At 41.2% G+C, this 18,233-nt stretch overlaps 1 protein-coding gene across 1 annotated transcript in view; it reads right to left on the bottom strand.

Annotated features, from left to right (window-relative positions):
* Window positions 1-18,233, bottom strand: part of ELMO3 (engulfment and cell motility 3) — a 1,057,243-nt gene that overhangs the window by 183,181 nt on the left and 855,829 nt on the right. Inside the window, exon 16 of the mRNA XM_044081425.1 lies at window positions 15,125-15,288. Within this exon, the coding sequence (XP_043937360.1) occupies window positions 15,125-15,288 (164 nt within the window). The remainder of the gene's footprint in view (window positions 1-15,124; window positions 15,289-18,233) is intronic.

Here is an 18,233-nt window from a genome sequence, read left to right as displayed (position 1 = left end):
AGTCCGACTGGGACAGAGCCCTTTTTCAGCAGTGGCCCAGAGAGAAAAGCTCCAGTGTACAAAAAATAGATGATTAGAAAGTTCAGTAAATATGCAGTACAATGAGAATCGATTGTCAGATGCATTTACAACAGTGGAGGCAAGCAAGAGTTAATCACAAATAAAGCTAGTCAGATTCATATGAAAGTGAACATACACTCAAAGCAAGAGATAATGTTATAAGATTATCACATTCTAGATGGGTAGCAGTAGGTGATAGGACAAGCTATATGGGTTTTGGGGAGGGTGGTAGAAGGAGTTAGTGTTGAGAGATGATGTGAGATGTTAGGATATATCGTTAGCATAATGTGGGTCCAAATATGGATAGTTGGGTAGCCTGTAGAGAGACAGGAAAGATTATTAGCTTATTGACAGGAGGTAGGTAGGAGAGAGGAGGCCTGAGGTATTAAGGCAGGAGGGGGGTGGCTGGAGTAAGGTGAGAGGAAGAGAGATGAAAGGGGGAAAAGGGGAAATTCTTGGTTATTAATGCTATACTATTTATAAAATAAGAGGTGAACTGCATTGCAGTTTTGAGCAGTGAGTTATCTGTCCCTATTATTTGGCTCTGTCCAGCATGCCTCTCAACTGTATAGATTTTTGCAGAATGTCCAGATTTTTGCCTCATCTTTTTGGTCTTTTTCTCATAAAATTGTTGTTTTCTGGCAAATCACTGGCAGATCATTGAGGTTGAAGTCAGAAAATAATAACAGACAATTGAGTTTCATACTTCATACCCTTCAGAAAATTCATGCTAATGGAAAACCAGCATGTCTATCAACTTTCTAAGTTTGTGAGAGCAGTACTTAAAAGTGTCCCTATTTTGTGCCTTTGTACCCCCACTATTTTTGGCTTTGTCCAGATTTCTTGATTTAAGAGGGTGAAAGGTATGTGTCCAGTGGTATGGTCCAAACTTACACAGACCTCATTGCTGCTGCTGCTAGGGATCTCTCACTCTTCACTCTTTCCCCCATGACGCGCGTGCACGCAGACACACACACACACACACACACACACACACACACACACACACACACACACACACACACACACACACACACGGGCCATTCATTCCTCTGTTTCACTCTCCTGATCACACACACACACACACACACACACACACACACACACACACACACACACACACACACACACACACACACACACACATTTATTCCTGCATTCATTCACATCTGTTTCACACACACACACACACACACACACACACACACACACACACACACACGGCCACTTCTTTATTCATTCCTGCATTCACTCACACATTGCTCTCACTCTCCCATCTCTCTCACACACACAGACTCTTTTGCTTTCATGCACACATTCACACACACATACACACACACACACACACACACACACACACACACACACACACACACACACACACACACACACACACACACACACACACACACACACACACACACACACACACACACACACACACTCATACACTCATACAGGCATTCACTTACCTGACAGCCCGGTTCCAAGTGCTCCACAGCCCGGTACTGGTCCGCGGCCTGATGGTTGGGGACCACTGCTATAATTGATGCCAGTTCTGCTAAAAAGCTGCAGTTAGACTAAGTTTGCCACGAACTAATAAGCATAGCTGCAAAATAAACTGTGAACTGTTTGCGGTTTATTTTGCAGCTAAGCATATTAGTTCGCTGCACCCCTGTGAGGAAGCCGTAGCTCTCCAGAGCTCCGCGGCGCACACTTTGGGAACCCCTGGTCTGAGTGGAGGATTTTTAGGAAGTTCCATTTAATAGATGATAGTGTAGTAATGAACATTTCTGGGTTAAACTTAGAAAGAATGCATGTTATTCTATAAATATTCTGTTTAACTGGATATGTGAGATGTCTGGACATACATATTGGGAGATGATCACTGAGAGAGTCTGACATTGTACCTGTGGTGAAAAAAAGGAAAGGAAGAAGTCTTCAGAGTCGAGTTCCGCAAAAGGTTTTATTTACAGTAACACACGTTGAGCACTTTCGTCCACAGGTAACAGGACTTCTTCAAAACAATACAAGTTACAACAAACTGAATTTTTATGCCTGTGGGTGGCAGCCTCAAAGAATTAACAACCTCATCACCTAATTAACTATTACAACCTCTCTATCACCATCAAGTGTCAGCTTTTAAAACCTTTTAAAACTAGTCAAGACAACATAAACAAATATTTTAATTTAAAATAATATGTTGGCAGTGCACAATTTAAAACATATTGTTACTGTAGAAACTCTCTAAAACAAAATATGTCGTTCAGCTGTTTAAGCATTGTGAACTGAAGCAATATTTTATATTGTACCTGTGGTGGACTATTTGCTAGGATCTGATACTAGGATCCAGTCTAATAGGGAATTTGATGTCTTGTTATAATATGTGGGGCTATTAATTAGTTGTGTGAAACCATATAAATTCATGCAAGATGTAGGGGGGGTCTTAGAGTTTATGCCCAACCAATTGATATTCACATCACCTAGTAGTATTTCTTCTTGTGGAAATGTTATGGACATTCAGTGCAGGACATCTTCCAGTATAGCTATATTGTCACCAAGAGGGATGGCTATATCATCCATAATGACTGTATAAGAAGAAAAGGTGGTGGTACTTCTTTAATATTTACCAGGACCTACCACATTTCCCCTTACTTCAAACCAACACCAACATTCAGTTCAGCAGAGCTTTTTATTGCTTTCCTCAAAATAAACAATTATAAACAAATATGTATTACTATTATATTACAGCCAGAAGGTTTAACTTCTGAGCCATTTATGCTGTGTTTGAGCCAAGTTTCAGTTACAGCGAGACTATCAGGTTTATATTGGGTAATCTAAGCACGTAGTTTAGCAGTATTATTTCTTATGATTCTAACATTTATTGCAGCAGAAATTAGATCACTAGGATGAGGAATGGCTATTGTTGGGTTAGACAAGTGTGTGGGAAAGAATTATCTTTGTGTTCATTGTGATGGGTGGGGCCAGGATTAGGTTGTACATCTCATCCTAGAAGGATTTTAGTATAAAGGGGAATTTTACATACTTGTTTTTTGGAGTGGGTTCTTGCATTTAATTTTGTCTTGGTTTGACTTGAAGTGCAGGTAATCAGCCTTTATTTGGAATAAAGGTGAGGGGCAATATTAAACGGGTTTGGTGCAATGTCTGGAGAGTGTAAAGAGGAAGTATGGATAGGTGGTTGGGGCAGAGTTGGAGAGATGCTGAGTGATATTAATGAGTCATGGTAGGATGAAAAATGGCGCAGTAGGAGAAGAATAGAGGATACGCTGAAGACTAGTACAATTATATGGTCAAAATAAGAAGAAACAAGGGTTTATTTGGGAAAAAGTAAAAGATACAATGTGGAACAGATAGGTACTATTAGAGAAGCTAGTGACTATGCATGGATATACTGCAAAGTGGTATAGGAGGGAGAAAAATAGTTGGAATGGGGCTAAAAATTAAATGTAACTAGGGAAGTAGGAAACAAGAAATAGAAGTAGTAAAGTCATTTGAGGAGGGTTTTAGAATAAGAGTCACAAGAGAATTGTGTATGCAGGAAGAATAATATTAGGGTACAAGGGGTGTGTGGGAATTAGGGGTAGGGTCAAAATTCTCAGTAAACATGTAGGAGTAGGGCCTTGTACACAGCTCTTGCAGTATCAAGGTCAGATGTAGTGACTTTGAATATTGACTGGTATGATAACTATCAAACTCACTATATATCTTGAGGTAAAGTATGAATAGGCATACAACAGACCATACCTCTCAACTGTACCTCATTATGAGGAAAGTTCCACATTTGGGATCTTAAAAAGTTCATGTGCCTCGATGTTCCACAATGAAAGCATCTGTCACACATTCAGTGTTGGGAATTTTTTTAACCGATATCCATGATAAAGAGAATTGAATCATATTAATTCATCAAAAGAACTTTTTATAAGTAAAAGTAGCACAGTTTAGCCATCCTATGAGCTCCCCTAAGTGAAGTTGTTAGTAAGCTGTTAGCAAGTGTTCCATGTTTTGCCTATTTGTTCCATATTATTAAACAAAATGTTCCTCATTTTGGAGATGGAAGGTTGAGAGCTATGCAACAGACTACTACAAAAGCCTTAAAGAAAACAGATTTTTCTAGTTATTGCAAGGTATATTACTTGTTAAGAGTCTGTAAATGTGCTTACATTATACAATGACAAAATTCTCAGTTAACTTGTAGGAGTAGGCCTTGTGACAGAGATCCTGCAGTATCGAGGTCAGATGCAGTGACTGCTATGATATCAAGGATAGATGTAGTGACTGTGAATATTGACTTCTATGATAAATATCAAACTCGCTATATATATTGAGAGATTAAATATGAATAAGCAGACAACATACCATTACAAAAGCAGAAAAAAAAATGATTTTTCTAGTTATTTCAATGTATGTTACTTGTTATGGGTCTGTAAAATAAGCAGAAGTCAGCAGATCTATCTAGGGGTGTAAATAAAGAGAATTAAGAAACATCAAACTATAGTATTTATTAGCTACTTTCCAGCTCAATGGCACAGAGGAAGGCTATCCATCTGTATCAGTTATGACTCAGGTTAAGGCACTGACCCAGTGCACCAGAAGGATCGTGGGGAGGGGGCTGTGAAAACTGGACACAAGCCAGCTCTCCTACCATGGGGTATGGGGGTTGGAGAATACCATGGTTTGTACAATCTACATTTGAAATCAGGGATCTTGCAAGCTGCATCTTATAAATGAACAATTACTTATAAAAAGTTCTTATAAATGAAAAGGCTAGGATCCGCCACATAACACAAGCACTCAGGTCACTCCAAGGCAAGTACAAATATGACTCAGTCATTGTCCACGCTGGTGTGAATGACCTGAGACGTACCTCCCTGGACTACATGAAAAGAGACATAGAGGAGCTCTCTGAGCATGTAGCCCAGGCCAGTATGACCCTGACCTTGAGTAGCATCTTACCCTCACCAAGAATGATGCCACAATATGAAGACAGGATGATCAATTTCAACAACTGGCTTAAGTATTGGTGTCATTCAAAGGGGATCCAATGCCTGTCAGCCTGGGATGACATGCTCGACAAGCCACGATGCTTCGCTAGGGACGGCTTGCACTTGTCACCCCTGGGCTTTCGGATATTGGCAAAGGCTCTTGCTACCCCCATAGTGCCTCTTTTAGGCAAGGCTCAAAAGACAAACCCACCTCCATAGGTATCACAAGGGATAAGAAACTAAGAGTAATGCTACTCAATGCCAGAAGTCTAAACCTCAAGAAGCACGCACTCAAAACTCTCCTTAGCATGGAGAACATCGATATCTGTGCAGTAACAGAAACCTGGTTCAAGGCTCCCGAGAGCACCCCAGCACTACCAGGTTATACCTCATACCATGCTTTTCGGCCCCAAAACTTGGACCGAACCACAAAAGGAGGGGGAGTATCAATATTTGTCAAAGATACCCACACCTCCAGGTTGGTGGCACAGCACGAAGCATCAGAGACTATCCATGTGCAACTAACAGTGGGTAAAACTGCCTTCCAGTTTATAGCCTGCTACAGACCACCCTCCCAAACCCAGGAACCCCACTTGACCTTCCTGAGAACACTGGAAAATATGAAGGTCTCTCCAAACACCATTATATTGGGCGATTTCAACTACCCAAGCATAGACTGGGAGCATTACTCTAGCTCCAACACCCTAGCCCAAAGGTTCCTAGAATTTATGAACTCAAATGCTATGGAACAACTTGTTACCACTCCCACAAGAGGGGAAAACATACTGGACCTGATCATCACCAACATGGGGACTCTATGCTCCAGACCAGAAGTGTATCCCTCACTGGTAAGATCAGACCATAAACTAATCTCACTGGATATTCACATCCCGACCCCACCCCCTGCCCAGAAAACCACAGTGAAAAATGTCTCTAAAACAAATTTGACACTCCTCAAAACTGAGGTGGAATCCTTCAAAGCCCCCGGGCCTGTGGAAAATATGGCCCAGACCGCAGAATCCTTTATAAACGCATTCTATGAACACCTTCAGGAATGCATGGATCATGCAATCCCAAATAAAACCAAGACCCAATCCTCCAAAGTCAGACGTCCTGTCTGGTGGACCTCAGCCATAAACAAACTATACAATAGAAGGAGGAAGCTACTACATGATAGAGCAAAATCCCAAAAAGGGAAGGCATCTCTGATCAGTATTAGCAAAAAAACTACGGGCACTCATAAAATTGTCTAAGGCCAGCTTCGAGAGAAAAATTGCACAGGACACTAAGGATAATCACAAGGCTTTCTTTAGTTATGTTAGGAACCTGGGTGGGAATTCCCAGATATGCTCAGAATTAGTCCAAAATGACACAAAATACACCAAACCCACAGAAATTGCCAACATCCTAGCTGACAGGATCAGCGCAAACTACCCACCCCCCTCCCCACCAAAAGGGCAAATATCTATCTCAGCAGAGTGCTGCCCCCCTGACATCTCAGATGCTCAGGTAAGAGCCGCCCTCTCCAAAGCAAAAAACACAGCATCAATGGGACCAGACGGTGTCCTGGGCTGCGTCCTACATGAACTCCAAGAAGAGCTAAACCCAAACATAAAACTACTGTTCAGTCTCAGCCTTACTACAGGTTCAAATATATGTGAGAGATGCAACTATTTAGCCAAACTGGAGGCTGAGCTCTCTCATCTCAAAACTGGTGCAACACAATTCCAGTATCACATAGTCCCACCACATCAGCGAACCAAACACATAAATACACAAAAACATACTCGGAGGCTCTAAATAAAAATCTACCTAAGCAACAGAGACCTCCAAAGCAGACATCCAAGCAAACGCTACCTCAAAACAAAACACAGACAGCACATAACCCACAAAGTCAGTGTACCAAGCAGCCACAGCCCTTAAGGCTGAATAACACACCTGATACTCTTGTTATAGGTGACTCTATTGTCAGACACACTGACGTCCCGCTCACCAGGCTGAATAAAGAGAAGGTCACGGTGAGCTGCTTGTCGGGTGCTAGGATCCGACTCATAATGCAAGCACTCAGGTCACTCCAAAGCAAATACAAATATGACTCAGTCATTGTACATGCTGGTGTGAATGACCTGAGACGTACCTCCCTGGACTACATGAAAAGAGACATAGAAGAGCTCTCTGATCATTTAGCCCAGGCTGGTATGACCCTGACCTTGAGCAGCATCTTACCTTCATCTAGAATGATGCCACAGTACAAAGACAAAATGATCGATTTTAACAATTGGCTAAAATTTTGGTGTCATTCAAAGGGGATCCAGTGTCTGTCAGCCTGGGATGACATGCTCGACAAGCCACGTTGCTTCTCTAGGGACGGCTTGCAGCTGTCACCACTGGGCTTTCGGATATTGGCAAAGGCTCTTGCCACCCCCATAGTGCCTTTTTTAGGCAAGGCTCAAAAGTCAAACCCACCCCCATAGACAGCACAAGGAACAAGAAACTAAGGGTAATGCTGCTAAATGCCAGAAGTCTTAACCTCAAGATGCACGCACTCAAAGCTCTCCTCAGTATGGAGAACATCGATATCTGTGCAGTGACAGAAACCTGGTTCAAGGCTCCAGAGAGCACCCCAGTACTACCAGGCTATACCTCATATCATGCTTTTCGGCCCCAAAACCCGGACCGAACCACAAAAGGAGGGGAGTTTCCATATTTATCAAGGATATCCACACCTCCAGGTTAGTGGCATTGCACGAAGTATCGGAGACCATCCATGTGCAACTAACAGTGGGCAAGACTGCTTTTCAGTTTATAGCATCCTACAGACCACCCTCTCAAAGTCAGGAATCCCACTCGGCTTTCCTGAAAACATTGGAGAACATGAAGATCTCTCCGAACACCATTATATTGGGCGACTTCAACTACCCAAACATTGACTGGGAGCACTACTCAAGTCCCAGCACCTTAGCCCAAAGATTCCTAGAAATTATAAACTCAAATGCTATGGAACAACTAGTCACCACTCCCACAAGAGGGGACAACATACTAGACCTGATCATTACCAACATGGGGACTCTATGCTCCACACCAGAAGTATATCCCTCATTGGTAAGATCAGACCATAAATTAATTTCACTGGATGTCCACATCCCGACCCCACCCCCAGCCCAGAAAACCACAGTGAAAAACTTCTCAAAAGCGAACTTCTCACTTCTCAAAACCAAAGTGGAATCCTTCAAGGCCCCAGGGCCAGTGGAAACTACAGCCCAAACTGCAGAATCCTATATAAATGCATTCTACGGACATCTCCAGGAATGCATGGATCATGCTATCCCAAACAAAACCAAGACCCAATCATCCAAAGGCAGGCGTCCAGTCTGGTGGACTCCTGCCATAAATAAACTGTACAACAGAAGGAGGAAGCTACTACATGATAGAGCAAAATCCCTAATAGGGAAGGCATCTCTGATCAGTACTAGCAAAAAATTACAATCCCTCATAAAATCCTCCAAGGCCAGCTTCAAGAGAAAAATTGCACAGGACACCAAAGACAATCATAAGGCTTTTTTCAGTTATGTTAGAAACCTGGGATGCAACTCCCAGACTTGTTCTGAGTTGATTCTAAATGACAATAAATACACTGAACCCACAGACATCACCAATATCGTGGCAGACAGGTTCAGTGCAAACTCCCAAAAGAGCAAGTATCTATCCGGCAGAGGGCTGCCTCCCAAACATCTCAGATGCTCAGGTGAAGGCTGCCCTCTCCAAAGCAAAAAACACTGCTTCCATGGGACCAGATGGCGTCCCAGGTTGCGTCCTACATGAACTACAAGAGGAACTAATCCCTCAAATAAAACAGCTATACAATCTCAGCGTCACTACAGGATATGTGCCCACAGAATGGCGTACAGCAACAGTGGTCCCACTCCACAAAGGTGGAGCCTCTACGGACCCTGGAAACTATCGCCCCATAAGCCTGACTAGCTTAGTCTGCAAGGCTATGGAGAGGATCATCATGGAGCTCATAAACAAAGACATTGGGGACCTACAGACACTAGATCCTACCCAGTTCGGCTTTGTCAAGGGCAGATCCTGCCTTTTGAACCTGGTTGACTTCTTTGAAACAGTCACCAAAGCCATAGATGATAGGAAGGTAGTCCACACAGCCTATCTGGACCTTGCAAAGGCATTTGACACAATACCCCACTCGGGCATCATAGATAAGCTATCCAGCTTAAATATAAACCCCTATGTCACAAGATGGGTCGCAAACTGGCTCAAAGACAGAACCCACAGAGTGAGAGTTGCTGGAGCCATGGCAGACTCGAAACCGGTCACAAGTGGCGTCCCACAGGGTTCTGTCCTGGGACCACTCTTGTTCGGTATATACTTTTCTGAGGTACAGGCAAATGTGGGAGGACTATGGCTCACCAAGTTCGCAGACGACTGCAAACTGGGCGCCATAATCAACTCTCCAGCTGACACAAACATCCTTCAAAAAGGTCTCACAGAGACAGATAACTGGTGCCAGTGCCATGGTTTAAAGCTAAATGCCAAAAAATGTATAGTAATACCCTTTGGCAAAAACAATGTGCCCACAAATTACCACATAGGCGGAAACCCATTAAGTACAGAGAAAGTTATTAGGGACCTGGGGACCCAAGTTGATAGCAATCTCTCCTTTGAAAACCACATTGCCAAAGTGGTTAGAAAGACCTTCTACATAGCCCACCTCATCAAGAAGGGTTTCACATCTAGATCAAGAGAGGTAATCGTGCCCCTTTATTCATCCCACATCAGGCCCATCATAGAATACAATGCCCCTTTTGGGATGTACCTTACCCGACACCTGCAGCAATTAGAAAGACCCCAAAAGTATCTCACCAAGAGGATCAAGGGTCTCAAACAGATGCCATATGCTACTCGGTTAAAAAAACTCCAGCTCTACTCAGTTGCATACCGCCTACTTTGAGGCGATCTATGCCTGACATACAAAGCTATGTCAAATCCAGAATTAATGGACATGCTCCACCTCAGTAAATCTAAATCCCTTAGAGCCACACGCTCGAGGGACTTGAACCTCAGCACAGAAATAAATAGAACTTGCTGGAGGGACAGGTTCATAACCCAGAGGCTCCCTTCACTCTGGAATAGAATTCCAATTCATGTGAGGCAGAGCACCTCACTGAATCTCTTCAAGAAGAATCTCGATAAGTAGATGTGGGATTGTAGGTTTGTCCCAGGGATTACTCCCGTGTCACTATTAGACAGAGGCACAGTAAACTAAACCTTAAAAAGGGCACAGTATATTCAAATCAAGGGGTGGCGTAAGCCATACAGAATTGGGCTAGGCTTATAATTGCCCCAGGGCAGATAGCCTAGTATGAACCTATGAACCTATATGTACCCAAAGAGTGGCGTACAGCAACAGTGATCCCTCTCCACAAAGGTGGTGCCTCAACAGATCCTGGAAACTATCACGCCATAAGCCTGACTAGCTTGGTCTGCAAATCTATGGAAAGGATCATCATGGACCTCATAAATAAAGATATTGGGGACCTACAGACACTGTATCCTACCCAGTTCTTCTTTGTTAAGGGCAGATCCTGCCTCTTAAACCTGGTCTATTTCTTTGAAACAGTCACCAAGGCCATTGACGAGGGGAAGGTGGTCCACACAGCCTACCTGGACCTCGCAAAAGCCTTCGATACAATACCCCACTCGGGCATTATAGATAAGCTCACCAGCTTAAATATAAACCCCTATGTCACTAGATGGGTTGCAAACTGGCTCAAGGACAGAACCCATATGGTTAGAATTGCTGGAGCCATGTCAGACTCCAAACCAGTTACAAGTGGCATCCCACAAGGCTCAGTCCTGGGACCTCTCTTGTTCGGTATATATTTCTTGGAGGTACAGGCCAACACGGAAGGACTGTGGCTGACCAAGTTCGCAGATGACTGCAAACTGGGCACCATAATCGACTCTCCAGCCGACACAAGCATCCTCCAAAAGGGCCTCATAGAAACAGACAACTGGTGCCAGAGCCATGGCCTCAAGCTAAACACCAAAAGTGTATAGTCATCCCCTTTGGCAAAAACAAAGTGCCACAAATTACCACATAGGTGGTAATCCATTAAGTACAGAAGAAGTAATTAGGGACCTGGGGACCCAAGTTGATAGCAATCTCTCATTTGACAACCACGTGGCCAAAGTGGTTAGAAAAACATTTTATATAGCCCACCTAATCATGAAGGGATTCACATCTAGATCAGGGGAGGTCATCGTGCCTCTTTGCTCATCCCTCATCAGGCCCATAATTGAGTACAATGCCCCTTTTGGGATGTACCTTACCAGACACCTGCAGCAACTGGAAAGACCCCAAAAGTACCTCACCAAGAGGATCAAAGGGCTCAAAGAGATGCCATATGCTGCCTTGTTAAAGAAACTCCAGCTCTACTCAGTGGCATACCGCCTGCTCAGAGGCGATCTGTGCCTGATGTATAAAGCCATGTCCAACCCAGAATTAATGGACATGCTGCACCTCAGAAAATCCAAATCCCATCGAGCTACGCGCTTGAGAGACTTTTACCTCAGCACTGAAATAAAAAGGACATGCTGGAGGGACAGATTCATAACCCAGAGGCTCCCTTCACTCTGGAATAAAATCCCAGTCCAGGTTAGGCAGAGTCCCTCATTGGCTCTCTTCAAGAGGAATCTTGATGAGTGGATGGGAGATTGTAGGTTTACCCCGGGTATCACTTCTGTGTCACTGTTAGACAGAGGCACAGTATACTAACCTCGAAAAAGGGCATAGCAAAATTAATTTAAAATGGGTTGTGAAAGCCAAACACACTCTGGCTAGGCTTATAAATGACCTAGGGCAGATAGCCTAGTATGAACCTATGAACCTATAATGAGACATTTTGTGTGTGATGCCCGTGTGTGCAAACCATGCTTGGTGACTGTATTGCACACTGTGTTTTTTCTTATTGATCCTGACCAGCTGCCGCAGACTGATGGATCTTGGCACTCTACGTGTGACTCCACATGCAAGTTCTTGCTCCAAAGCCCTAGGTCTGAGTAGCCATAAGGGTCTGTCCCTCTGAAGAAATCAGAAGGCATGCCTGGTAAAAGGCTGTGCACAGGATTATCTGGTGAGGAGGTATGGAGGACCTACAGGATGACAGAAAGAGGCTAAGAAGAAAGCCCACACATCAGTGGTGACAGGGTGAGTACAAAAATCATCAGTTTCTGAATATTTATTTATAATAATTGTTACCAGTGGAGATGTCTGTACTGATTATCAACAGACAATTGTCTGTAAATTAAAATTTAATAAAACTACATTTAGACAAATACCCAAATTAGTATAGCATATATTCATTTTAATTCTGCTGTTTGCCTCTTTCTTTTCATTTCTTACTCTGAAGAAAGACTTTATGCCAAACAGCTAGAGGATAACTTCTCTTTTCTGCCAGTGAAATAGCATGCCACTGAATTAGTACAGGGCTGTACTGCTTTAAGCTTTCCAAGCACTTAGTGAATTTCATGAAACATGAATTATTCATTATTTATTTTATTTATTTTATTTTTTATTTTACATTTGTTGACCGGGCTAGTCTAACTGGATACATGTCCATTTTCAGTAGAGGCCCAGGGAGAAAAGCTCCAGGAAAACATACAAAATTAATAGAGGTTATGACAGAAACAATGTAAAAACAGCAACTGTTACATAAGAACATTATAAAAAACAATTTTTTTTTAGATGAACATAATTATAATACTCTGTAAATAATAACATAATCAAAAATCTGTAAAGGTAATATACTAAAGAAGGTACAATATACATGTAAACATTGATTATGGATTTTCAGCAACAACTGAGCTGAATATCTTAACAAGATAGTAATAGTGATACTCAGAACTGATGGCTTGAAGTAGATTGAGCCTTCCCAGACATTCTAGTACAAATGGAATAGTCATTAGTAAATGTTGCACTATGCCAGCTGTAAATCTGCGGCCCATCAGCTCTGAATGATTTAGATAGCAATTGTACGGGTCTATATCATATGAGCGAATAGGAAAAACCGCAAACGCTCATAATCTCGAAAGTACCGGACCTCAAAGTGCTTTTTTTGAGATCATGGTACAGTGAAGAATGAAATATCTGCCCTTTCCTCACTGTAGTGCAATCTTGGAGTTGGAATATATACTTAGCAGGGGGTGTGGGGGTCGCAGCCCCCACAATAGCAAGTTCAAGGTCCGGTACTTTCGCAATTGTGAGCGTTCACAGTTTTTCCTATTCGCTCATATGATATAAACCCTTGCACAGTGGCATGATGCTGAAGATATGGTGTGTCAATACCCTTGGTAACAGTTCTGTTTTCCCCCTTTTGAAAGAAGAACTCATGATTTTTTTATATTCTCCCTGCCCTCTTTTAAAAATTATACTTTAGTAAAACACTGCTTAATCAGATTAACAAACCACTGCTGGAAATATTTTCATTGTTTTCCTTCTGGAATTCTAAATGTCTACAAGATATTTCTCCTACAGATTTTATTAACAAAATTCTGGTAAAATATGTCTCTTCAGAACTTCTCTCAATCCTCATTAATTGCAGTTTCATGTTATTCACTCTTGTTCCTGTTCAATAGGTTAGTACTAACTGCCCTTGTGAGCCTAGCCAATTATCTCTTGGGAGATTCAAACGCTGCACCTTGTGTTTGTAAGGCAAACACCTTAACCATTAGGCCATCCTCCCTTGTCCACATATATCCACAATTTTACTGACTAATTAATTTGTCTTTCTAGGGAAACATCTGATAGCTAAAATCTTTATGTTATTTTAATATTTCCAAGTTGAAACTTCTTACTATTGCTGACAGACAGTTTACCTAGGGATTTTTTTGACGAAACATTTATATTTGGCTATTTGTTGACAGACTCTTCCAGTGCATTTTCTATGTCAGAAATATTTTAACGTTCACTGGTTTAGCCATCTATCAACATTTAGACAGATTTCACTTTGCTGACATACTTACGAAATACTTTTTCAACTAAGGCAAGATTTTTGAGGACCCAGAATTGAGGTTAAGGTGGAATAAGGTTTACCCCAGGCTATGACTTTCAGAACAGGTGAAGCAAAGTCTTGTTTACCTAAACCTTGATGTACCACTGAAGTGAGGTTCCCCAAATCCTGATTTAAAATACAGTTCTAGTGATTTTTTTCTAAGATTCTTACCTATAGCATATGTAAAGCAAGGTTTTCCTCAAATCCTGATTGCAGTTTTCTCCTGACCTTAACCTTCAAAACATCATATCATGAAATACAATAAAGGTGATGTGAGGTTTTTTCCCAGACCCTAACTTATAGGTGAAGTGAGGTGTTCCTCATAACATGACATATAATAAAGGTGATGCGAGTTTTTTTTCCAAACCCTGGCCTATAACACAGATGAAGTGAGGTTCTTCTACAACTTTGACTTACATAAGTTATAATACAAATGAAGTGAGATTTTTCCATGACTCTGACTTCGTAGTACAGGTGAAGTGAGGTTTCTCCGACCCTGTCTTACAGCACAGATAAAGTGAAGTTTTCATGTTACTGAATTATAGCAGGTATGAAGTAAGGCTTTCCTCAGACCTTGACTTAACAATTCAAATGAAGTGATTTTTTTCAAGGACACTGACTTTTAGCACAGCAGAATATGCTCTTCGCAGACTATGACATACAACACAGATAACTTAGGTTTCCCAGAGTATCTCTTATTAAACATACAGGCAAAATGCACTTACAGTACAGACAAGTGAGGTTTACCAGACCCTAACTTATACTACAGCAAAATGTGTTTTTTCCCAGGATATAACTTTAGCATAGATAAATGAGGATTCTCAGGCCATGACTTACAGTGGAGGGAGAATGCAACTTTCCCAGGATATGAATTACAGCAGGGATAAGTGAGGTTTCCCAGACCTTGACTTACAGTGGAGGCAGAATGCAGTTTTCCCCAGGATATGACTTACAGCACAGACAAGTGAGGTTTCCCAGACTCTGACTTACAGTACAGGTGGAGCAAGTGTCTCCTCTTGGTGCAACCTCTCAGTTTGCCGCAGCTTCAGGATTTCACTGTAATTCAAAGAATTTACTTTGGTCTTGAAGAGTTCTAAGGAGGTAGGCTTAGTGGACAAAGTCCTAGTGATCTGCTCTCGTACCACCTGCATCACCTGAAGAACAAAGAAAGAGAAACGATGTCTAAGATGGAATAAAGATATCGCTAGCTTTTGTTAAAGTGAGATATAGAATTCTGTCATAAATTCAGAGTGCTGCTTTTGATTATAAAAACTATCACCGTATATTTTTACAAGCCATGACACAGACACCACAGTATAGTGAACAAGCTTTAAAAAGACAAACTCATGACAATGACCAGACCTGTGGCATAGGGTGATGGAATACTAAATGTACGGAATGGTATTTTCATGAAAGTAATGTTATTAAACAATTGTTACTATTAAACTTTTTTTCTTGTCACATTTTATTCTCTTAGCTGCTCCTTTGAGCTACCTGTCTGATGGTTTTATCCTCTATAGTTCTTCCTGCATCTGCCTTTGAAAGAAACCCATAGACTTAAGAGGAGGTATTACACACCGTGCGCCAGAAATAAAATGGGGTCATCAGAAAACTGTCATACAGCAGCTCAGTGGCAAATCTTAGGTGCTATACATCCTACGTTCTCCCCGGCATGTTGGCAAGTGCATTTGGGGAAGTGCAACTGGGTACTGCAGGAGTGTGGTTCCGTCGCGGCAATGCTACACATTCAACCCCCTGCCTACCTCATTGCTTTTAATACTTCTTGTCATTGGTTTCAGTCTCCAGCTTGAGCCTGTAATTGGTCATTGTTTGGTCAGCAATCTACCCCGGCAAACAAATTTAAATAAAAATTTAAATATATAACTAAACCATGATGTCAGATGTCCTCAGCATGCTCCCACACCCTCTTCAATGAAGGAGGCACATAGGCAGAAGCCTCATCTTTCCACTCCTTGCCCCTCATCACCTCTTCCAGTGCCCAGGCCATAACATGGACCCAGGTCATCTAGGTTGCAATTAAGGTTTAATTCCTCTATCTCATGAAGCCAATTATTAAACTGTATATTTGCCAGGAGACTGAACCTCCTCCATATGAAGAGTGCTAGAGGTCGTCTCCCCATCTTGCAAAAGTATGTTTTCTAAGTGCTGACATTGCAAGTTAAATGATATGGGAAAATGCTGTCCATTAACTTTATTTCCATAAATTTTGTTTTGTTGAAACATTTGCTAAAATGTCATATTCCACATTAATTTGTTGTTGACACGTTCCATTCTTCTTTTTTTTAATGTTTCACAGGGCCTGTTGCTATAAAATCAGTTATAACTGTTAAAAGACTGTTTGAAGAACCAGTGAATTTATTGTACATTCATTTTATTCTTTCTAAATAAGCTTGCAACAGATACAGGAACCTTTAGTCTATTTATCTGCTTCATCAAAACCCATGAATACTTCAGTTAGCAAAATTATTTTCAGCTTTTCACATTAGACCTATCAGAACAGTAACTCTATCTGCCACCATCAATACATCAGAGAAATGTAACCCACCACTGTTATGATTGGTCATGCACGTGCAGCTTGCCATAGAGAAGTTATCAGTTTGGCCATTATTCAGATTACCACTACTAAAAAAAATGTTACTTTACTTTAATAAGAGTTGTTACAAAGCTTCATTGTGTTTTGTGGTCCCCAAGCAGTAAATAGATGATGTATGAGGGCAGCCACTCTCTTTGCTTGGCATTATGGTTTGCATATATCCAGGGATTTGACAAAACAAGCAGGTATACTGTGCTGTACATGTTTGGCCAAAGATTTCAAACAAAGAGAAGACAAACGTAGTCCAGTTTAACAAAACAATATCAACATTTGATTTTGATACACCAGCAAACATGTGAGTCTTAGTGGCTGGGGCAGCCATTGCTGATATAAAAGGTAGTGTCAGCCTTCCGCATCCTACACAAACATCAGTGCTCAGACAGGAATCAGTAAGAAAGTACAAGCACTTCTCCAGACCAATCTTCGCCGCTGAGTACTCAGTACAAACCTGAAATAGGTGCTTGTACTGATGTACAATATCATGAAGACCCAGAAGAAGAAGAAAAATGTCATCAATGGCCCAAGTGTGCATTCAGACAGTAAAAGTGCAAAGGCAATGTGCAGGTAACAGGCACATTGAAGCTCCTGTTTGCTTAATCAGCAGTTTGTGAACATACACTTAAACTTCATAACTTCATTACTAAGCTCTCTAATATTGCCTGTAAACTCCACATGCAAGCATTTTTGTAAAAAGAGGTAAACATTATTACAACATATCTTAATTAAAGTATTTAATGGCATGATTATTAATATTTTTGTACGTACTTGCTTTTTATATGTCCAGCTGTTCAAAGGTGATGCCCAGGGATATAAGAACACATATAAAATTTAATAGCATTACAACAAAATTTACAAGTATAAAATACCAAATATAAACCTCATAAGAAATACAGAGAAAACATGCTAGCTTGCCTCTTTAAAATTAAACTACCAACATGCACAAACACAAAGAAATGCAAGACATGCTATAACATATTTACTATGATCATTAACTATATAAAGCTACATATAGCATTAAAAATGCATAAGGGCAAAGACCTTAAGAAGCCACCTATGTGTGGAATTTTTATAATCCAGACAATGTGGTTAAAAGAAAGGAAATATATACTGGGACATGGAGACAGGATAGGAAAAAGAGCACAGCAGTGTGTAAAAAGGAAACAAAAGGAATAATAGAATATAAAGCATCAATGAAAGGGGAAAGTGATATTTGGCAAGCAACTACAGGTAAACAGATGCAGACGACATGAGTCTCACTGACATGCACAGAGAAAGGAAACAGGTTTGAAGCAGGGCTAAGAGATAGGGGCATTAAGGAAATGAAAAAGTGAAATTAATATACATGCTACAAAATGAATGTAAAGTAAAGGGCATTATTACTATTAGCTGCTAAGTTTCATGACTGAGGAAAATAAAATGAATAATTAGTACATATAGGCTACATAAACACTGTAATCCTTGCAGGATAATTGGTTTAGAAATGAC

This window comes from Protopterus annectens, chromosome 8.part0 (assembly GCF_019279795.1).
Source record: "Protopterus annectens isolate FY-2018-M chromosome 8.part0, PAN1.0, whole genome shotgun sequence".
Taxonomy (NCBI): Eukaryota; Metazoa; Chordata; order Ceratodontiformes; family Protopteridae; genus Protopterus; species Protopterus annectens.
Note: the sequence above shows the minus strand (reverse complement) of the source record. Positions and strands in the feature narration are given on the sequence as shown.